This window comes from Rhyacophila brunnea, unplaced genomic scaffold, assembly GCF_057557595.1.
Source record: "Rhyacophila brunnea isolate RB1 unplaced genomic scaffold, BYU_Rbru_1.0 scaffold_3, whole genome shotgun sequence".
NCBI lineage: Eukaryota > Metazoa > Arthropoda > Insecta > Trichoptera > Rhyacophilidae > Rhyacophila > Rhyacophila brunnea.
The window spans coordinates 34,296,086-34,320,399 of record NW_028232965.1 but is presented as its reverse complement, the minus strand read 5'-3'; the positions used below and the strand labels follow the sequence as shown (position 1 = coordinate 34,320,399).

Below are 24,314 nucleotides of genomic sequence, written 5' to 3'. Positions count from 1 at the left end.
AACATGATGAATAAATGCTATAATGCAAATCTGTACATTTTTTTGATTGAAAATACGTTTTCACATTTTTATTTTATTTAATGTAGCTTGTAACTCCTGAAAAAAAAATTGAAAAAAAAAATGAAATATAGGGATGGGTTTGAAGTCCCACATATAAACTAATGAAAGCATAAAAAAATAGGTATCAAAGTAGCCCCACCCCATGGTGTGACTTTGATAGGGTACATTTTATTTTTTATTTCAATACGTATTCGTTAAAATTTCAATTTAATACTATTATTCGGTTGGTATTTATAATTCAATATTTACATTATTTTTTCAGTCTATTCCTATAGTCTGTTTTCAAAATATCGTAAATATAAAATCAAAATCGATCAAAGTCACCCCACTTTACGGTAATCGGTAGTTGTAGGAAATAATTTGAACATTTGTTGCAGAATAGAGGTCTATATTTTCAGTTGATCCTTTCAGATTGGTTATTCATAATTTTTGCCTAACAAGAGCTGTAATTTAGTCAAAATAGCAAATGTGAAACAATATGTGATTGACAATGGTACGAGGGTGGGTCAATAATTCCTTAGAAAAAAGCATTAAAACAGGTTTTATTTTTGTATTTTTTTTTTATTTCTCAACATAATTTCCTTGGAGCTCAATACACTTGGTTAGACGTTTCTCAATTTTTTTTAAACCGTCAGAAAAATAAGTTTTCGGAAGGTCCTCAAAATAAGCATTTGTCCGATCGATGACTTCTTCATTTGAAAAAAAACGTTGTCCACTTAGCCATTTTTTTAAGTTTGGGAAAAGGAAAAAGTCACTGGGGGCTAAATCTGGCGAATACGGTGGGTGGTCGACCAATTCGAACTTCAATTCTTCAATTTTAGCCATTGATCGTAAACATGTGTGAACACGGGCATTGTCCTGATGAAAGAGGATTTTTTTCCTGTTTAAATGAGGCCGTTTTTCTTCAATTTTGTTTTTTAGCTGGTCCAATAAAGATGCATAATAATCCCCTGTTATTGTTTTTCCTTTTTCCAAATAGTCAACGAAAATAATTTCACGTGCATCCCAAAATACAGTAGCCATAACCTTACCAGCTGATTTTACGGTTTTCGCCTTCTTTGGACATGGTTTGCCTTCGCAATCCACTGCTTTGACTGTTCTTTCGTCTCGGGAGTATAGTGGTGTATCCATGTTTCATCTACAGTCACAAAGCGTCGAAAAAATTCATCCGGATTGCGTTGCATGAGCGACAACAGGGCTTTAGAGGCCACCACCCTACTGCGTTTATTGTCGACTGTGAGCAAACGCGGCACCCATCTTGCAGAAATATTTTTCATGCCCAATTTGTCATGTAAAATAGAAATGACGCTACCTTTTGAGATCCCTGTAACCTCAATTATCTCACTCAACTTTAATCTTCGGTCACTTAACACCATATCGTGGATTTTATTGATCATTTCTGGTGTAGTCACCTCTACAGGACGTCCTGAGCGTGGTTCATCCTTTGTTGATGTACGACCACGTTTAAATTCATTTAACCAGTTATAAATAGTTGCAAGTGACGGAGCAGATGTGCCGTGAACTAAATCCAACTCATTTTTTATTTCCTTTGCTGTTAACCCTTTTATATTAAAATGTTTAATAACAACTCTAAACTCAATTTTCTCCATTTTCCATTTTTCCATTTTCCACAAGCAATTTTTTTTTTAAATGTACGAAAAACACACAACAACCCGACCAATCTGATTGAAACTTCGCAGCATACTGAATCGGTAGTGCCGCTGCATGAAAACAAACCGCTTGCAGTACTAGTCGCGCCACCTGTCGGCTTTTCTAAGGACTTATTGACCCACCCTCGTATTGCTTTGTGTTTTTCAACATGCTGCATTTAATATTCTACGAGGTCGTATGTTCCCCATCATAGTGCATAGTTGTATATTAATCAATTATTCAAATAAGAATAGAAAAAATAAGACGGACAAAACATCGAGAGCGATGAAAGCTTCAAGTACCTGGGGGTACACATCACGGAAGATAGAATTTTGCAGAAAGAGCTCTTTATCCGTATGGAAATGGCTGGAGCAACATTCAACTCGACGCAGAATATCTGGGACTCACGATTGAACTCGGTCAAAACCAAATGCCGCCTATTCAACGCTTGCATTCTGACGGTGTTGCTTTACGGTAGCGAATCATGGCACCTTGGCTCAGAGCAATCGTATACTGTGCTTCAAAAACAGATGTTTGCGATGGATACTGGGTGTGCGGTGGTATTACTTTAGGAGCAACGAGGAGATACGAGAACGCACCAAGCAGCCTCTCATCACGCTGAGAGTGAAGAGTCGACGTTGGACCTGGCTTGGCCACGTGCTGCGGATGCCAGAAGAGAACCTCAACCTGGCTTGCCTGTTCTTCAAGCTGACTGGATTCCGGCGTCCTGGAAGGCCACTAAATACTATCCACAGAGTGTATACGGTGGAGCTACAGGATGCTGGTTTGACCTGAAACGAAGCAAGAAGACTGGCGAGCGACAGGGATTCTTGGAGACGACGCGTGGTGTCCATATGCTCCAATTAAGGGGCGGATATGGCCAAAGAAGAAGAAGAAGAAGATCTATTGCATTATTGTAACGTAAGTATAACTATATGTACAATAATTTTAATACGTGACATAAAAATACATCTGATTTATGGGCGTCACTTTTAAAAAATATATTTTTAAACAGAGGGGAAAGTTTTTAAAAAAGCTCTGCAATATTTTAGTGCCATAAACACACGCAACAATACGCCGAGCAAAAGTTTGCTTCACCAGCTGAAAAGTTTTTGCACATAAATAGTATTTTTGCAGGTGGCGATATTGTTGATGTTGCTACGCCTTTTATAGAGTTTTATAACTGTCCATGCTGAAGTAAAAAAACATTATTTTTAAAATTGAAAATATTCATCGTATTATTTCAAAGTTACTTTAAAAAGTGATATGGTAATTGCTTGAAAGTTTATAATATTATTATTAATCCCAAGAGTAGATAAATCTACAAAATAATTATTAATAAAACATACCTACATAATTTTAAATAAAAAAAATATTATAAATAAAACTTTACACATAAGTAATGTAGTCTTATGATATCAAGTTTGCTAAGCCAAGACACATCATGGCGAAAAAGAGTTATCCGAGAATATTCCCAAAAGTGTGCCAGAAAGAGAGGGAAAAGGTAACAAAAAAAAGAAATGGCGGCCAGCCGTTGACGTCTCATTTTAGTTACTTAGTTATGTATTTTTAGGTTTATGTTTCTGTTCATCTAAATCAGTTATGTCCATCACGACCGGTCGATCGCTCCATAGGCTCAGGAATAATTGGGTTTGTTAGACATTTTGAAGGGGAAGTATTAAACAGTCCTATTTTTATTTCCTTAGCCAGGTTACGTGAAAGTTGTTTATAAATTAACCATGCGAAACCCCGTGTGAACTTGTAACATTTGATTAGCATTCGTACACATACGACCAGGCACAGAAGTAAGAGAAAGATGATATATGAATACAATGACAATAAGTGCCCAAAAAGAAAACTTAAGGTTATCATTTTCGCGAGGGATGGGAGTATTTCTTTGAGATTGAGAAGACAAATGTCGCTTAATTTGTAATAGCTCAGTGTCTTCAGCCAATTCCTATACTTAATACGTTTTTTCTAGTTGAAAATGACAATAGGAGAGTATGGGAGATCACAGCCATGGCCTCCACAAGAGGATGGGGGGCTGCTAAGGCTCTAGCCTGGGGGCCCGGACTCAGGAGGGGCCAGGCGTGGCGAGTCGACCAGATACATGAGATAAACACATATAACACATTTTTCTCTAATAGTAAAAAAAGTTGCCTGCGGTGCTATTTTCCTTCAATAATGTTATTCTTTAAAATTATGTGCTTGTAAGATATCATTTTTAATTGTGTATCGATACTTGACAACTCCATAATTTAAATGGATGTATTAAAATATATAAAAAAACACTAAATATATACATTAACGCTACTGTAGAGCATCACAGTGCCTTTGTCATTAGCGATAGGTAGGGGGGCCACCAAAGATCGTTGCCTAGGGACCCGCTTCAGGGTGTGGGGGCCATGATCACAGCCTACTTGTTAAAATATGCTTTATGAAAATAATGATTGTTTTATGCTTGTAACACTAATGATAAAATACATCAATAATAATTATTATTCCAAAAATATAAATAATTACCTACTGTCATTATGGTAAAATCAAATAGAATTTATGGCATTAACTTCACTAAATCGATTATAATTCATAAATAAGTTCCATTGTATACAATATTATCATAAATTGGACTACAAAATAATCTATTACGATAAAATGGTTTGAAGATATAAAAAATAGACTGGATTTCTTAGAGAAAATTTATTTCATCATTAAGGGTATACATAACATTACATTTCTTATTTATATTGATCTTAATATCTTACGATGATCCTTAAATTAAAAAGCATTTTGAAATAATAAATACAGCACTTAAAAACATTGATATGTACATTTATTTATCAGGGTTTCTTGATATTTTTGATTCTTTTTACTTTATGTAAAATTTGAACACTTAAAATAATGGTTTCATATTAGATGATTTCATAAACCTAACGAAGAAGTTTGTAGGGTTTACACGCATCGAACTTAATTAAATATATAAAAATGATTTCAATCATGACAAATGTTTTTCTTTTCATTTTATGTAGATGTAAATTAAAAATAAATAGTGCTAGAGAAAATAAAATATTTAATCATAATTGTCAACACAGCCAATTTTTTTTCAAATTTTTCTTAACTTTAGTCACGTGTGGGAAAATGTTCCAAAATAACGTGAACAGTTTCCTTGAATAACAATTTGAAGCAACACAATCAACGTCAACGAGTAGGTGAAGGCTCCACTGGAACCACTTTTCACTGCAAAAGAAAGAAATTACAATATAAGCATTAAAGAGAATGAATGTTATATACAGCTTATAGGTAGAGGGTGACAAAATTTCGAAAATGTGAATACGTAACATTTTTGATGGGAACCATGGGGCACAGAACTAATTGGCTTACTCTACGAAGCGTGGTATCAATTTTGAAGCAGGGTCCGCTTTATTATTTCAGGCCATAAAACCAAGGGCCACAAATCAAGCCGACTGTTCGCAAATATTGAATTAAAAAAAACTTTATAGAAAACAAACATTATTAGCCTGTTATAAGATAGAAAACAAAATGTTTTATGCACATGTTTAAGGTTATCCAATATTTTTCCATGCCTGATATATGTATTCTATAATACCACATCCGATAGGGTAAGCCAGTTAGTTTTGTGTTATCTGGTGGGAACCACATTTCAGCATTGTGATTATTGGTTTTATGATATCTTAAAGTACGTGTTTTACTGCATTCAGCATTTGGCATTCAAAATTTATAATTATTAGGGTTAAGGTTTTCGTCTTAGTACAGTTTTTTTTTTGCAATTGTAGATTATGATTTATTTTTATTTTATCAGATATACAAAAAGTATTGGTGATATTTTAAAATGTCGAATGCAAGTATACAGTGTATATTATTTATTATTGTGTTTTATTCAGTAGAGTTTTATTTTATGATAATAACTATTTTTTGGTATTTAATTCTAAATTCACATAATAATAAAGAATTCTAAGATTCTTATTATTACGCACAATAATGTAAAGTTTTTAGTGACTTCGGTGTTTCGACGCCAAAAAATATTCACAAATATTTCCACCAATACTAACGACAATAATGCTTCGATAACTTTAATGTGGATAGTGGGACAATATATTAAAGAATAGAACATGTCTTAAATACGGGACGTCTAGCTACACTACTTAAAAACAATGCTGCGCTAAGTAACATTTTTTATCGATAGGTTATATTAGCATTTTTATTGCACTATGAACAGATAAGTATATTAATGATGGATGGCAGATAATATTGACTAGTATTTTTAGTGTCTATGGTGAAGTAATAGTTATGGTTATAGGTTATGAAACGGTCACGGGTTTAAATCTTGTATCTGTAAATTTTAAACATTGTTGATGTTTCATGATGTAATTAATTGAAAAACCACAAATGGTTCTCCAAGGCGTGTAAATTTATTTTAAAGTTTAATAAATATTGTAATATTATTACTATCTATGTGTTATCACTGTTATTATTTGAGACTAATAAAGGTGCATAAGTATAAATATATACTTTAATAAGAATATTTATAATTTAACTATGTATATCGGAATAATATATGAATTAAAGAGTGACACTATTAAAAATAATCATAATGAATTGAATAACTAAAATGCTTGCAATTATGATAATATAACGCCAAGAGCGTCCCCTCCACAATTTTTCATAAGCGTGTTGCACTCTACGTATTACACGACTTTCGGCCATTTATTTGTTAACCTAATATTTATAAATATTGATATGATTAAAATAACTTTTAGACGAAGAAAACTGGTCATAAAATCATCAAGGCATTGATGAAAATCAACCAGGAAAACAAACAATTTTGAATCACTAGGCTTTCTTTTTTATTTACTAGAAGATGCCTACAACTGATTCCACACTATTAAACAAAAATAATATTTAAAATACGCCATAAAAAGAAGTTTGTGTAGTCACACTATATCGTGTAACCAACCTTTAGACCAGGGGCGGGCAAACTTTTTGGATGGAGGGCCAAATTCAAGAATTCAAAATGAGCGGCGGGCCGCAAGTAAAATACCATTTTTAGATATACACTATTTATTATCACGAAAAATAGACAATACAAAAAAAATAATGAGAAGAATGAAACTGTTGTACATTTTTGAACATTTTTTTTAAATTTAGGTGAATTTTGTAGTTGATATTCTCAAAACTGCTAGTAAATGGGCATCGGAGATATTTGATCGTAAAGATTTTTTATTGAGGTTCATGATCGAAAATGTTTGTTCACATATATAGGTTGATCCAAAAATAACGAACATTTTTCTTGCATACCTACTCTTTAAGTTGGTCGAATTTGTCTGAATTAAGGGCATTGTAAAATTTGGAGATTTCTTCACGACGATGCAATTCTCTTAAATCAGTGTCACACTGCAGATTAATAATCTCAAGTTGTAGCTCTGTCGGTACACTATCAATATCTATTGAAATCGATGTTCAACGTAGAAAATCGTGGCTAAATAGTGTGAGACGAGACGCAAGGAATACGTACTGAGATAATACATTTACGAAACAACAAATTCTTCAAATTATGATCTATTATCAATATTTTTTTAAAAATTATAAAAAAGTTATTCGTAATCACAAGTACAATTATCGATGGCGGGCCGCAAAAAAATACCCGGCGGGCCGCAGTTTGCCCTCCCCTGCTTTAGACTATGCAGACATAGGTCGCATTAAAAAAATACAATCACCGGCTTTACATAATATATTATATAGATAGCAGTAGCGAAGGGAGACTTTTGGAAACAGGTAGGTTGTGGATATTTACGAGAAATACGAAGATAATACGATATTACTTCTGATGAATAGGTACATACTAATGACAACGGCACACTAAATCGATAGCTCACTGATGAAATAAAATTGGGGGATGAGTTTAAAATATGTATTTTCCTAAACATTTATACATATCAATAATCATTAAACAAAATTATTTTTAATTTTTAAAACAATCTGTGATTGAATGACAAAGATATATATTTTTTAAATAATCTTATTAATAAATATTTTGGATAAAGCTAGTCATAGACAATAATATTATGCAAAAAATTTGGCTTCGCCTTTCGAGCCTATTTTATTGCGTACATTACGGTAGACTGGGCTGAGGTCCGTGAGGTAAAGTCCATACAAAATAATCTGACATTCATCGCACAATAATCCGATACATACAATAGTTGAAGTGAGATGGTACTGTGGTAAATTTTTTAACCTTTGTCAGATGATTCTGTATATATTTATAATACATTTATATATATAAGACAGTTGTCATTAGCTTATTAGTTAGTTATTTTTGTAGAATATAATATAATCAAGCGTTATTATTTAAATACGTTAATATGCAATTTAAAACTTTTTTTGTTGAGATGGCTTTAAATAATCGCCTAGTAAGTCTTTGCGACTAATAGGTACCTCTATAACAATGTGAGGTCGAGCTCAGTATGGTGGGTGGTTATTGGACAAACGTTTCATGTATAGAAACAAGGATAGATACATACAGTGGGAGTTTAAGATATTTTATATATACCTTGTCATGTTATTTACACATGACACACTTTATTGATGATGGCAACACCCCGGCAAAGGACGACCTCAGTACGCATGCGCACTACGATAGTTTCAACGCAGTTCGTCTTAACTATAATATATAACCGGCGCTAAAGACGCAAGGCGGGTTTTTAACAAGAAGGCGAAGCGAAATTCAGCTCTATCAGTTGGTGCAACATTGGTGCGAAGAAGACCTCTCCCCGAAGACCGCTCTTAAGTTCCGAGCTTCGGATCGGGGCACATGGCTTTCCATTCCTGACGTTTTGGAGACGATTATTATAGCCAACCGAAGGACGTCCCTCTCAGGCCAGGAGATTGAAGGAAGCCCATGGTCCCGAAATATTTGAAGACGCACTCCTCGATTCCATCCTGGAAGGAATCGAGGGCGGCGAAGAGCTGAGAGCATATTTGTTTTGTGGTATTTATCGTAATTTCACTACGTTACGGTCCACCGAATTAGCCTTGTATTTGTGTTCTAAATTGTTTAAATTATACTACGCTAGGCGCTCGTAATCGATTAACTTATTTTACACCTTTATACACTCTCGCCCGCTAGTAATTTTTATATATTAATTATACTTCTGTTAAAATTCTTTACACGCATTTTATTTAAATTACCTTTATCATTGTCTCTATGCATTTCATAGAGTGGTGCTCAAACCGAGATATTTCTAATTGCATTTCTATGTATTTTATTATTACAGGAACAACCGAATGAGTAAAGTAACCGGACAGGTAACTGAGGTTTTAGAGGTAATGTCAAACCACCCACGACCCTGCATTCCCCGAGTCGCATTGCTTCTACCTCACTCCTATCCCATATCCACGCTCTCCATACCCAGGCGTACCTGCCTATAGTTCCCCTCCAATTCCCTTCCTACCCATCATAAATCCTACCCACCTTCCACTCCTCCTTTTCCTACATGACATTTGATCAATTGTCACAATACCCACCTTACCTACCCTTCTCCTTTCCTACATCACAACCTGTATTAAAAATGTTTGAAGGTCTGGAGCCCTCATTGAGAAAAGTTTTCCGTCAAACAACGTACTATTTAGTGCAGGGATTGTCAAATTAGCGACCGCGGTCGCCAGAGTGCTCTTGAAGGATAATTGATTTAAATATACACACGACGGATGCTACATTTATATTAAATTTATTAATTTACACTTTAATTCTGATAAAAAATATATTTTCAAAAATATATTCAGAAGCAATTTTGTTTGATGATTGTAAATATCTTAAAAATATTATGCTTACGCGATATTATATAATACATTTTAAGCTTTTTGGTCAGAAAAATAAATAACGTTGCCTTGGTGATTTTCCATGGGGGAAAGGTTGCTGACCCCTAGAATATTACAAATACAGCAATACTTATGTTACCAGGATTTTATTATATTTTCATTGTGAAATATAATACGCGTTTAAAAATACCGCCACGGGATGATTAGGTACATACAATATTAAATATTATCCATATACAAATCTTAGAACTACCTGTATAATATAATATTTTTGCAAGTTTTCTTATACCTACATATTTATCTACTAATAGAATATTAAAATGTTCTACGTTTATATAATATATTTTTTCCCTTTCAGTGACTACTGATTAATATTACTGTGTTGTTTTATATTCCGGAAACTTACTCTTCAATGGAAATTTAATCATGGTTGATAGAGAGAACTTTATCTTTGCTTCATTATCGGTGTTGTTGTACCTTGTTTACTGGTACAGAAAATTGTTTCTGTTTATCAAATTACCAGACCATAAACGGCTCAACGTGCGGCAAAATAAGCGAAGGTAGCGGTCGGCCATAAGAATATTATGCAACGCACGCAGGGATTCGAACATCTACTTTCATTTCCCGGGCGACCACTTTTCACCATCCCTGCCTGCTCCGTTTATGTTATTGGGTTTTCATTCTCGACCACGGATAGTTTCTGTTTTTCCTTTTTTTTGAATCGCATTGCTGCCATGTCCACGGTTTTTATTCAACTTTGTTAGCGAATGAAATTTTATTAGGCTTTTTGGATAATAAAAAAATACTTCTTTGGGAGGGTTAGTATTTGACAACTGCCTACTTTATATATCAATTTTAACAAAAAATAGAAGAAAGTGAATAATCTGGATTTTTTAACTATGATTTTTCAATTAATTAAATACTAATACAATGTAAAAACGCCCACCGTGTTCGAGTGACAAAATACCCTCCTCAGAATCCGGCAAATTTACACGTTGTTTTTTCAGTCTATCAGGATGCACAGTAGGTATAGAGTTAATAATATGAGAAAATGTATAACAACTATGTCTCGTAAAAAAACTGTTAAAATACTTTAGGTCAAGATACACGCGATATTGTAAAGTAAATTAAAAACATTAAATAAACGTAGACACATTACAAAATTCTTAATAAAAACTGAATAAAATACGCTCCCGATTCGCATCCAGTTTTCAGTAAATTTACATGTGGCTTTTCAAAGCATACGTATAGTATATTAGGTGAATGTTTTGCAATCATTTCACCTAGAAACTGTTAACTGAATCTCACATTGAGAAGTAGAGATTTTTTTTTTAATATTTGTTTCTTTATTAATCACTATAATATTCCGTGAAGCCCAATCACAGTAAAAAAAACTAAGCAGCTAGAAAAATTCACATACTATATTATGTTAATAATATTGTACCTGGAGTCCTCGGGTGAGGGGGCAGCACTGAACTTCAATGGCCGTCAAAAGATTGCGCGAGAAGATGTTCAGTAATATTGTGGAAAACTTTAAATTTCTTGTTTCATTATTAATTACCATGAGTAGCACCTCTTAATCTAATGAAATGATGAATGAAAGTTTCAAACAAAACTGATTCAGATATTTTATTATGAATGAACTGGATATTAGCAATGTTTCAATTACTTTATTTTATTTTACACCCAAATATTAAAATTAGTATTATCTAATAATAAGCTCATTTCAACCGCGAGGAACATAAATAAAACATTTTATTACGTTTTCATTTTAATTTTAACAGCTGATTATTTTATACATTTTCTTAAGTCAATTATTTTCCTTTCATAAAACAAATTTACAACTACTTATTATTGACTGACTCGGGATACTTTAAAATTATTCAGTAAGAAATTTTGAAATAAAATACTATTAATTTAGTCGGGCGGAGTGAAATAATACTCAAAAATTTTCATTTCTTTCGCTATCTTGACAAATAACTTTCCGAACAAATTCTTAGTAGAACACTTTTCGAATTTATTATGTCATTTGGTCCCTTTCACTTGGGATAATGTATCCGATAAATTTCTCTAAGTCTCAAATAAATAGTCAGAGAATACTATAAAAGCCCAAAAAAGAAAACCGAGGCGTTAGTAGCCATCAAGAGTCCATAAATATTTTAATACTCTCCAATTTACGTACGACTTGTACAGTAATATGTACAAGAGAAAAACAATATACTGTAAGTAGATGATCAATTTTAATAAGATACTATTTATGCTATATATTTATACTTTATATTAGTATACGCAAATGTATAACAGAAAATAATATACTATATTTGGAAAGCGATATTGTTTAAACATTATCAAACAAACACATGTTTTATGTATTCGTACATATAATATATACAGTGGAAAGACATTAGGTAGGTACTTATAAATTATATTTTAAAAAAATCCACTCGGTGTAGAAAATAATAACTAATAATATTAATCTCTAATTCATAAACAACTGGTTTTGTAAATATACGGTTTTAATGAACACGTCTTATAGGCATCATATTATTATAAAGTGGCAAATTAATGAATGAATGCAAATAATACTATTTATAAGAAAATTCCATGGTGATGACAAAATGGGAACTGCTAACTGGTGAATGTAGGTACTCTCTTGATAACTATATCAGAGTATTGAAGTTATACTTTGAATGTGTTCATTTGAAATAATTTAAATAAATAAAAAAGCATATTAAATGTTAGCAATAATTCGGCTAAAAATACTATGTTCCTAATTTAACCGTTCCGAACCTTATTATTATGTATCAGCTTGGTAGGAGTTCGGTGAGATTGCACAAGATGTGTGAACTCAACATTCACTAAGTTAACAAAGGTTAGAAATCGCTGCAATAAGCTATTAGGTAGTCGCTAGTCAAGGCCCATTAATAGAAAGGCCGTGACACGAAACTGTAAACTTCGATAGCAGCAATAGTTATTGCTCCTTCAAATGCAATATGGTAAAGTGTTTGTAGAAAATGATTAATATTGCACATTGATATAAATGATAACAAATTGAACAAAATATGCAATTGAAAATCTTCATTTACTGCTAACAGATAATTAATAACTAGCACTAACACCGTCATTCGTAATTCAGTGCCACGCCCTGAATATAGTCGTCCTTGATGCCTAGTTTACAGCGGGAATATCTTTTTATATGTTTTAATTCATCAACTAGTAGGTTTGTTTGTAATAATCCAAATGCAATTATTGAGATTAGCTAAATCTCACTTATCATAAGTGAATAAAACTGATCCAGATCATTGTTGAATTATTTTGATTAATTACTTTATATTTTGGTTTATTGTTTATTATAATAATTTCATATATTACGTAATTTAACAAATCGGCTTAGTATAGGTACGATTAATAATCGAGAATCTTATCGTCAATTCTTTTCAAATTCGTCAATTATAGCTAAGATTAATCCGTATTATTAGAATATTTTATTTGTAATGATCATTATATTAGTTCAAAAAATTATCCTCACCGAGCAGAAGTGCTTCTCTGTTGTCTATAAGGGGTGCAGCTCTCCCAGGAGGATCAGCTCTAGCGGCCGTCCAGGGGGCGCTCGCAACACACCGCGCTCTGAGGTCCCCATCTCGTAAGTGCCTTCCACTGACTGAGAGGCTCAATCCGAGGGTCGCCGTTTCGAGGCCGTGTTGATGTCGCGATACGCCATAGTCGACGAGAGATGCCGTGCTAGATATCTGTATGCAAAAGATAAAATGTTAATATTATGACAGACAGAAAAGAAGAAAAATAGAAAGCATTCAGCAGAGTTCCAAGAGTATGGTGTATTTGGTATCAATTGTATACTATTTAATTGTGTAGTCACTATTAATCTATTTTTAGATACCTAGAGAGTGAGATTTGTGAGTGAGACAATATTGCCAGACTTTACAGCTTAGTAATATACCACGTAAAAAGTGAATAATCAAAATGAATTTCGGTATAATATTTATTATTCGTACTTTTTATGTTTAATGGTTGAATAATCTTGTTCATTGTCATTGATTCATTCAGTCATAAGGATCAAATTTAATTATCTCTTGTAAAATAAATACCTATTACGTGAATTATTCATTATTGTGCTATCTATACCATGACTGTGATACAAAAATATAACTTATAAAGTGTTAAATATAATGAGATTATTACATCTGTCGTTGGAATAAATTCACTAAAATAATTATGTTTTAAGAATCATAATTATTATTATGAATTTAAAACGTAAATCTTTGAAGTTTTCAACAATTCATAGAATATAAGCCAAAACAATTTGATGGAGCTCTTCACAAGATAGACTTATGCTTTTACCTGATGAAATTTAATATTCGGCTTCAAAACTTTTAGATGTCTGTTGTGAAAAACTCGAAATGAAAAATGGTAGACAGCGTTAAAAATAAATAGGCCCAATGCATTAGCAGCGTCTGCGGTGTTTTTATCGATAAACAATTTCAATATAGCACTAAATTTAAATAGGGTAGACAAACTATATACATTTTATATAAACCTCTATAACAGGGTTGGCGAACCTTTTTACGTACGCGTGCCGAGATTTCCCAAATATTATTTTACGGCTGTCTGACGTGCCGAGCAGTTTTCCATGGAGAAAGAATGGTTTTTCAGAATTCTATTAAAATGATGATGTTGTAGATATCACTTACAGAACATAGCACATATTATATACATATTTTCAATTACGCCATACATTTCGGTCCACCAATTTTGAAACTGTCTGCCAGAATTACTATTACAAGCTCCATCAAGTTTTTGTTTCTTATTTAGAACGGTCATTTTTTTGGGTAGAAATGAAATAATTGTGTGTTACTGTATAACTTATTTTGGTTGTTTACATACAAATTGACAACATAAATAATTACTCCGATCAGATGAAGCATTCTTTTGCTACAGTGGTCTCAAGCATTGTAAATCGATCAAAATCAGAGGTTCGCGGCGCGGTCTCTCTCGCCGCCTGATGAGGTTAGCGCAATAATATTATATGTGACGCATAAAGCCTAAGGACCAAACTATGCAATTATATATTCACATTAAACGTAGGTAATGCTTATTCTTGAACAGTATTTGGCTGCTATTTTTTATACAATGTGATCTGTCATTTATTATTAATATTATAATTGGAATATTTTTCGCTTCTAAATAAAACATTCGCGTGCCATGAAAAATCATTTTGCGTGCCATAGATTCGCCACCACTGCTCCATAATATATTATTTTTGACTCAACTGCAATTTTAAAGTTCCAAAAACACTATTGTATCATTCAATATGGTAATAAATCACGCAGACATTACTAATTTAGTTTTTTTTTTAAACTAGAGAGACGTTTTATTGTATCTACTTTGACGTATTAGTCTTCGGCAGCATAGACGATTTTTACAAAAAATGAAAAATAAATACAAAAACAACATAGAAATAAAATAAAGCACACAATCACGCTCATTCATCTAATACAGTCAAGTTATTTATAAGTTTTTTTGCCCCAATAACTTGACTGTGTAAAAAAAACAAGCAGAGCGATAACCACGAATTTGTCATGAGATAAAAATATATAAAGGGCCATTAACAGAACTGTCAGTAGATTTAAGCCGATGATAATAAATCAGCTAAAGGAAGAATACTTACAAGCGAAATTAATTTTAATGGTGTTCGGGGTTCCTTTAAAATTTCAAGTATATTTTCAAAGTTACCAAAATCATTAAGGTGAATTATTATGAATGCAATACTAACCTTCTCGTCATTGACGTACCAGTGTAGAATGGAAGCCGGAAACGATTTTCCGGAAGTACAATTCAGGTTGAGAGTGTCTCCTATCTGATACTCTCTGTCTTGTCCGTTTATATAAGGGCCGTCCTTCGGTAGGTCTACAATAAAAGCGATTAGAGTAATTTCCGATTACTGCTTTCTTCTATATACTCAAAGCAATTTCATTTCACGATAATCGTAAGTTCGAAGACGAGTCATTCGAATTTCGAACAAAGTCAAAAAGGTTTTATTATTTATTTATGTACAAATGATATTTTTATTGTTCGATACAAGTTATTTATAGATTGTTAAAATGTTATTTACATAAATCGGTATATTCTAGCAATTTTAGAGAAACATGACAAAAAGTATATTCTGACATTCAGTAAGAACTCTTATAACACAAATACTGGGATTATTTTATAGTATGGCTGCATTAACAAGGTTTTTAATCGCCATGTTCCATTATTCAAATGATCTACTGTCAAGTTTCAGTGCTGTATAGTAATTCGCTAAAGAAAACACTCTCCATAATATTTGAAAGACTTTAGTATCTTATATTATAAGATATATTACAACATATACATGTATTATATAACAATATAATTACGAGTATATTTATAAGTAAATGGTTTTTCTTAAACTTAATGGTAATATTTGTGAATCAATTTTATGCCTAGTCTGAGTCAAGAGAAAATACATCAATGCACCTGGAAAACCTTTTGATTGAAACTCAGCGCACGTCCATACCGGCAAACGTTGTTATCAGATTAAATGTAATTTGGGAAGTCCACATCGTATAACTAATTCGACGTGCTTTGATTAAACCAACATTTGACGAGACCGTGCGTCGCTACTTCCGATAAAATAGTTAAAAAAAATACCCAAAAACATAACCACACCTGTTTGTTTGTCAGTGCATTTGCACATCTTGTCCATCCGTGACAGAATACATTTTTTTTACGTGAATTTTTATAAAATTAATAGTATTAGGTATGTTTATTTTTTATGCGCAAACATATCTTTGACCAAACTAAGCATTAGTTGCAATTAATTTTGATTAAGAAAGCATTTTACGTTGTCGAATAAGAGATATATATTTTAATTTGAATGTCAATACGCATCAAATGGCCATTTTGCTTAAGTTCACATTAGACAGTTCAAGTTATTGAGAACGCCGTGTAATTGATTATTCTGGATTTTCATCCACACTTTGATTCACAACATCGATATTTTCAGCAGTAAATTTACGTTTTTAACGGGTTTGATTCTTAATATTACAAACATTACCATTTAAGTCGAAATTTCCAATTAAATAACGAATATTACGATATGTAGGTCGATTTATTTGTCCATAAATTTTACGTAATGTCCAAAACTTTGTAATATTTAAAAAAAAATTATATACGCTGTATATCTATGTAATTACTATGTTTCCATGATGATTTGGCAGAAAATACTGAACATGAATGACAATTTTGGTGGGATCCAGAAACAAATGACTGCGATGACATTTTAAACATCTATAATACTAATTTGATAACCCTTTACAACCCACGCTCTATGGAGACCCATATGATTAAGAGGATCAAACATGGTGACGTAGTGGTAGTAGTAATAATAATAGTAAAAATAATAGTAGAAACCTTTATAAATAACAACATATAATTTATACTAGGAAAAATTTAATCATTCTAACTGTTCCTGATTTACTTTATCGTGTAATTTACTGCCTGCTTTAAAGTGCTTACTTAACTTGCCGAAGACACGAAAAAAGGAAAACCCGTGTAATAAGCAAAACAAAAAGGGAAAATTGTTTTTATTTTCAACATGCAAAATTATTATGATACAGTTTCCTTCCGCGCGAAAAATAATTTGAGTAAATAATATAATAAAATTATTGCGCATACAAACAACTTCCATTCGCCCCTCGCCGCTGGCCGAGTTGAAGCCGGGGGCCTCGGCGGACACCTCGCATTTGTACATCCCCGAAGATTTCAGCGTCACTCCTTTGATCATTACTTTCTTGTCGTCGGAGAGATGGTGCTGTGTAAAACAAAAACATTGCAGTCAGAATGCCTCACGTTTAAAGTGAAGTGAGTATTTTTTATGGTGCCTTTTCTACCATCCCATTTTTGATTCGTCGGAGGAATTAAAATTTGAATATTATACAGGCTTACTCGATGAATATTTTACATATTGATTAATTTTAAAATATTTAATTGTGCGTTATCAATATCTATTCAAAAAATGTACAATAATCGTAAAATAACGCACTAATACTACGAATGTATTGCCATATCTACTAAAGCGTCAATCTATCACTGATATTAACTTGTAATAATAATAACGGTTTGTTTCTTTAATAAAAAAAAAATATTATAGTCATAAAAAAAAGATTTTTTTTTTATTGAATATTAAATCGATATAAAGAAAAATCACCTAAATAATTTTATAACATCACAATACAAGAAGATATATGCTTTAGAGTTTTAACTGTCTAGATCAGTGATGGGCAACTTTTGTTTTCACGGGGATCAAATTAAATTTCTTAAAGACTTTCATGCATCTTATTTTACACTGATTATTTAAAAAAAATAATTGACACACGATTATAAAAAAAATGATTTTTGAACTCCAGACAATCAAATCGCAGGTCGGGGGTTGCTCGCCATTGCTTTACACATTTAGAAAAATTTCGAGATTATTTAAGTTATATAATTTTTAGCACGTGAAATAGTTGACTTTTATATATATTTTGTGGAAATACTGATATAAAAAAATTTACTGAATTTTGAAAATTTCATTTAGAAATAGTGCCCTTCCTTTGGCAGAGGATTAAATATTTGAATATTATACGACCCGGCTCAATGAATATTTAAAAAATATTTTCATATTTAATGTTTTTTTTTTGTGAATATTCCGGAATCTATTTTATAATAATTATATGATTAGGCGTATTAGATGTACGGAACCGTTGTAGTCCAGTGCGCAAGGCACTGAACTTTTATCTCGGGTTTGATTCCCGGTGTGGTCACAATACATTTAAGTGATTTTCTCAAAATCTGGGTGTTAGTGATTGTTTCACTTCTATTACATACACTACTATCATTGGACTCCACGTTCTGTTGTGTGGTATTATTGAACGGTATCAAAGGACCTATTATTTTAGCTCTAGTAAGTAGAAAGTATTACACCACGGAATAAAAAGATAAACTAGCATTTCTGATTCTAAGTATTTTAATGCATAATTAAGATCCCAACAAAATTGAGCTTAAAACTCTTTTCACAGTTCCTGCTAGTGTAAACAATATTCAGTTTAGGTTGTATAACGTCTCATTCGATATTGGTAAACAATGTCAATACTGGTATTTATTGTATTAGAAATAAAGAACAAATACTAAAAGTAACGATGTATTAGAAAAGGTACGATATTCTTTTTTGTACTCCTACTTGTGTTTACATAATATAAAAATCTATCTAGGTAAATAACTTAAAAGTAATTGATATAGATTTTCATAATTATTTTAAGAGTGCAAAACTGATTTATCGTACCCAAATGATATGTTTTTAGTATTGAAAGCGGTTCCGTGATGCCATTAATAAATGCAATTATTAAAGATACCCTGATTAAAAACTTGTTTGATTTTGATAGATATTTGATTAAATACAAAACAGTCTAGATAATTCTACTTTTAAAAATCTTGATAAAATATATGATAGATATACGTATGAATAAGTTTCTGTCCGATTCATCCTTGGGCGGACCATATATTTAATAGCGATTAGTAACGTTTATTGATACGAAATATTGCAATATGTAAATGGAACAGGTTTCTATGTATTTGAATCTGTGATCTGGTAAATATTGACCTTTCTTATTATTGAACATATATAATTTTGAAAAACACTTTCTGAGAGAGTATATTATAACCAATAGAAAAAATCTTTTTTGAAAAAAAGTAAGTCACCCCGACGGGGAATCGAACCCCGTATCTCTCGAGTTTACGCCTCATCCGTCGCATTTAACCAATCTTTCTTATTATGATTAATAACCATGTAATTGCTTTTTCGTACAGGGTGGTTGTTAGTAATAAATTTTGAACAATTACAAACACTCGGGCTGTTTGTGATTGTTCAAAATTACATAAATATATTGAGAAAATCAAATAAATATATTGTGTCCTCACCGGGAATCGAACCCAAAACTCCCGGATGGACGACCAGCACCTAACGCACTGCACCACGAGAGTCGACAATATAGACCTCATTTATAATACATTATTATTAGGTTCTTGTCGGCTTAAGGGTAGCCTGCGGCAAACAAATTTTGAAAATAGCTGTTATACTGGATTATTTATTAAGTTCGGTTAGGTTAAGTTAGGTTAGGTTAGGTAAAGTTTTCATTCTTGAATTCATGAATTTTGCCAAAATAAGCTATGAAAATTGGCGCGGTTCCCACCTGGCTTCCCGTAAACCGACTTGTGCCTATTATTATTTCATATATTATCAATATAATATTATCTTAGACCTAGTAATGAACAACTCCAAAATTAGCCCAGGTTATTGGGTCAATGCTTTGAATGGGATGTCAAACATCATAGGATTTTATTTAAAGGAGTATAATACAATATTACACACCACCACATAATCGAAAACACATTCTATCTAAAACGACAAAATTAATAATAATTATAATTATAAACGTTTGTTTTTTTAAATCTTTAAAACCTACTTCAACTTTGATTCCCTCTATCCTATAGCTGTGTTGTGGGGGCGTAACTTTGGGCATATAGCGATAGAACTCCTCATTGTCTTTGTACCACTTGACCGAGTATAGGATGTCCCGTTCCAGTTCGTACTGGCATTCCAGGAGTGCTGACTCTCCGCGAACTCTATACCCAGGCACCACCACCTCTGACACCCGGATACAGATGGATTCTGGAACAAAGAAATAGAAATATTAAAAAAAAAATACATAATATATATTGTATACAATATTATAATCAATATAAAACTAAAAACAATGAGTATTTTGATTTCTTATATGCATACTTCAAAGAGCTTAATATATATATTTTTAAATAAAAAAAAAAGTCTAAAATCAAATAATTTGTAAATAATCATGTATTAGTATCAATAAATATATTTTTCAGTATATTTTAGGTAAACATACGTAAGGCGTTGAAATATAGAAACGAATAAAAACAAAATTATTATAAAAAACTCAAATACGTTCTTTTTGTAAAAACATGCAAGCAAATAATATATTTTTTAACATATAAGTATATAAAATTGAAATGAAAAATCCTTTGTTATTATTTTATATGCCGTAGGAATATTAAAAAAAAATGAAAAATAAATTCGTATAATAATCTAGATGCACGGAAAGATATCCTCCATTGATAATAACTTAATAACAAACCATTTTTAAGATATTATCTTTAGGACTTAACGCAATATTAATACAGAATTATTAAAATTATTTTATTTTAAACTGATGCAGCTTGCATATTTCATAAAGTATAATAATAATTTTATATTGCCGAGGGTTGTATTAATTACCCTCATGCTTATAATATAATAAAAAATGGTTATTGAATATTGTATGCGTTATAGATATATGAAAGGAATAATTTAATATTAAATATGACATTTTTAGACGACATATTAAATGCATTCATTAGTTTAATATCATTTCAGCTTGTATATATCAGAGTTTTTCAAACGGTATGCTACTGTTTCACTGTCATTCAACCAAATATTACTTATCAGAATTCTTGCGTTATTACGTTCAAACATGTATACTCCAGCTAGCCACATATAGCTATTAGTTATACAGAAAAGAGTTATAATATAAGCATATCTGTATAATATATTGTATTCTATAGTAGTAACTCTTTCAAGGTATCGACACAGACATACAAAATGACTTTTATTTTCTTTTATTTTCTTAACTGTCAATTCATGGTGGAACTGCATTGTATTGTTGTTTAATTTAATAAAACGCAATTTGCTCATTTTTGTATGGCTTAAAAGGTTTTCTAGATTATTTTTTAATATGGGTATCAGCCAGGGTCGATCCACTACTGGCTGAAAGCCTCTCCTAGCTCTTTCCACTCTTACCGGTCGCTAGTTATTTGGTGTTCGTATATCCACCGAACTTTACGAGCTCGTCTAACCAGCGGGTTTTAGGTCGTCCCTGTGGGCTTTTGATGTCCCTTGGGTACCACTGAATTACGGCATTTGTCGACATGTCTGGCCTATTGCCATTCCATCTGCTTAGCGACCTCTATCATATCGCGTACTCTTGTCTGCTTCCTTTTCCATAGGTTTATTTTGTAATAATTACGCGTTATGCCCAACATGCACCGATCCATGGCACGTTGCGCTACTCGTATTTTTTTAATTTCTCTTACATTAAGAGATAGTGTTTAACACGCATACGTGAGCTTTGGTAGCACATATTAGTTAAACATTTTACGCTTAGACACAATGGGAGGTCACTTTTGAATAATATATATTTGGATAAAATTATTTATTCGTTTTTGCATATAATATAGAGTTTTAACCAAAAGTAAACACAACTTAAATCACAAAGAGAATGTAATATTATTTAATTATAATTAATTTTAGGCAAACTGTTTTGTTTTGTCGAAGGTGTATCTACCTAATGAACATAAAATACCTGCGTACCATAAGTGAATATTTAAAATTTTACGGCGTGGACGAACCGACGTAAATCAAAATTCATTAAACCATCAAAGAAACTTGGCAGCTGCCGCGATACCACTACTACAAAGGTATTTGAAAACCTAAACGGACGCCTTCTTAGAATCTAGAAAGACTTCTTATACGTAAAAACAAGATTCTGTAAATGGAAGTAGAATTAAAATTCACAGAAATAACAAATTTTCTCAGTTCTCATTTTCAACTACAAGTTATTGTTATACCTCAATATACAGTAAAAGTGACTTTCATTTCATTATATTATATCAATATAAATCGACTATATTTTGATTATTAAATAATACTCGTATTTTGGTGAAGTATCATCACTATGTCGCATTAGATGAAATTATCTTAACATGCTCAGTTTCTTGATTTAGAATATAATAACGCAATTTGGCCAAAGTATCGTTGATCTTTTCCTGGATGAGCTTAGGAATGATATATTTTTGTATTCTCATAATGCGGTTAGTGTAATGTATATTTATATTTTTTTAGCTATGCAGTACGTCTCGGATATTTCTCAATTGTTTGACATTTAAACACCTTTTTAGACAAAAATATTTTTTTTATTCCAGTAGCTCGTGGCCTAAGTGCGTGCGTAGTTGGTACGGATATAGCCCTGTCGAATTGTGCTGGGTAGAAGACTGGCCTAAGTGAAGATCGCCCTGATGGTGGCCAACATCCGATAGGGGATAATATAAGAATTGGGGGTCCATGTAAAGCAATTGTTTGCGGTATTTTTGCTTACAGCAATATTGCTGTATACTACTGTATATAACTGCACCTATAGTCATACCATCCATACTCAGTCCCCTTAGTGGAAAAATCCAATAATTCCTGTTTTGGATTGAAGGTTTTAATAATCATATTTTTGCACTAATAAACTATTTTTTAAGACAATTTTGTGTTCAATTGATTAAATATGTTATATTTTTGTTACTTTAAATCATAGTACAAAACAGTATAATTATTTATATATCTCAGTTCTGAAAGTTTGGAGTTAGTGAAATTTTGAAGTAAATAATATGTTCATTATTTGCTACAAATTATTTATTTAAGATTTTATATAAAAAAAGCATTTCTACGAGTGATCAATAATCTAGTATAATGAGTGGTATTTTTTTAAAATTATTAATAACCATGTCCTTGCTTTTTCGTACAAAGTGGCTGTTAATAATTTTCAACAATCACAAATACCCAGGCTTTGAGAAAAACACATAAATTTTTGTGTCCTCACCGGAAGAGGAACCCAGAACTCTCGGGTGGAAGGCCAGCGCCTTACACACTGCACCACGAGAGCCGCTAATGAGTGGTATTTCGGAGGTGTCGTTCTGTCATATTCCTAAACTATTAATAATATAGAATCATCAGGGAAAGTATGATTATGTAATATTTACCATTAGTAACAAAACTGTTTTTATTATTTCTGGGGATGCTGCACATAATTTATAGAGTATGCATAGACCGCACGCACTTGTACACGCCACATGACAATTTATTTGAATTTTGATATGAAATCGTGAAAATCACTTATGAAAGCGTAAACATTCTACATCATTTCAAGTCAATAAAATTTGTATGTACACTTGTTTTAATTGGTAGCTTAATGAGAAAATTTACCAGTTTCTTAATTTAGAACAATTATTGTGTTAAATAAAGTGATTTAAAATAAGTGTATCAAATTAAAATAATTATTACAATATGTATATTTATTTATCTGAATATTTATTTAAAGTAATACTGCTTATTTTAAACCACACAATTTGAATATAATAACACATACTTATTTTCTGCGTAGGTAGATAATTAAAAGCTGTATATAGCCAGATATATTACCATTTATTTATACGTAATATTGTAATAATCTCTGATAATATGTACTTGGTTGGGATGGTTGAAAATAGTACATTATATATTATTATGCCAACAATATTGTGTTCAGTAATTTCAATAATGATTTACAGCTAATTAGAGAAAAGCAGTGCATTTCTGTAATAATTTATTTTACAACGTTTGAAAGAAAAACTTTCGTCGGTTTATTTGTTATGTAAATAAATAATGAAATTTGATAGAACTTTCAATATAATATTTTATGTGGTTTTGTTAAAATGTTTTAAGCTTTACAAGTAGCCTGAAAGCTTCAATTATTATGAGAAAATTGTGAAAGTACCTATTTCAAATATAATGTGTGGATAAGTATTGATATCATACGAATTTTAAATAAAATCTA

General features: G+C 31.8%; 1 protein-coding gene across 1 annotated transcript in view; it reads right to left on the bottom strand.

Annotated features, from left to right (window-relative positions):
- Window positions 1-4,673: 4,673 nt before the first annotated feature.
- LOC147068247 (uncharacterized) overlaps window positions 4,674-24,314 on the bottom strand; it is a 38,882-nt gene continuing 19,241 nt past the window's right edge. Inside the window, exons 2-6 of the mRNA XM_085952695.1 lie at window positions 20,088-20,293; window positions 17,263-17,398; window positions 15,338-15,471; window positions 13,076-13,295; window positions 4,674-4,947 (exon numbers count right to left, since the gene is read on the bottom strand). Of these exons, the coding sequence (XP_085808821.1) occupies window positions 4,835-4,947; window positions 13,076-13,295; window positions 15,338-15,471; window positions 17,263-17,398; window positions 20,088-20,293 (809 nt within the window). The 3' untranslated portion in view covers window positions 4,674-4,834. The remainder of the gene's footprint in view (window positions 4,948-13,075; window positions 13,296-15,337; window positions 15,472-17,262; window positions 17,399-20,087; window positions 20,294-24,314) is intronic.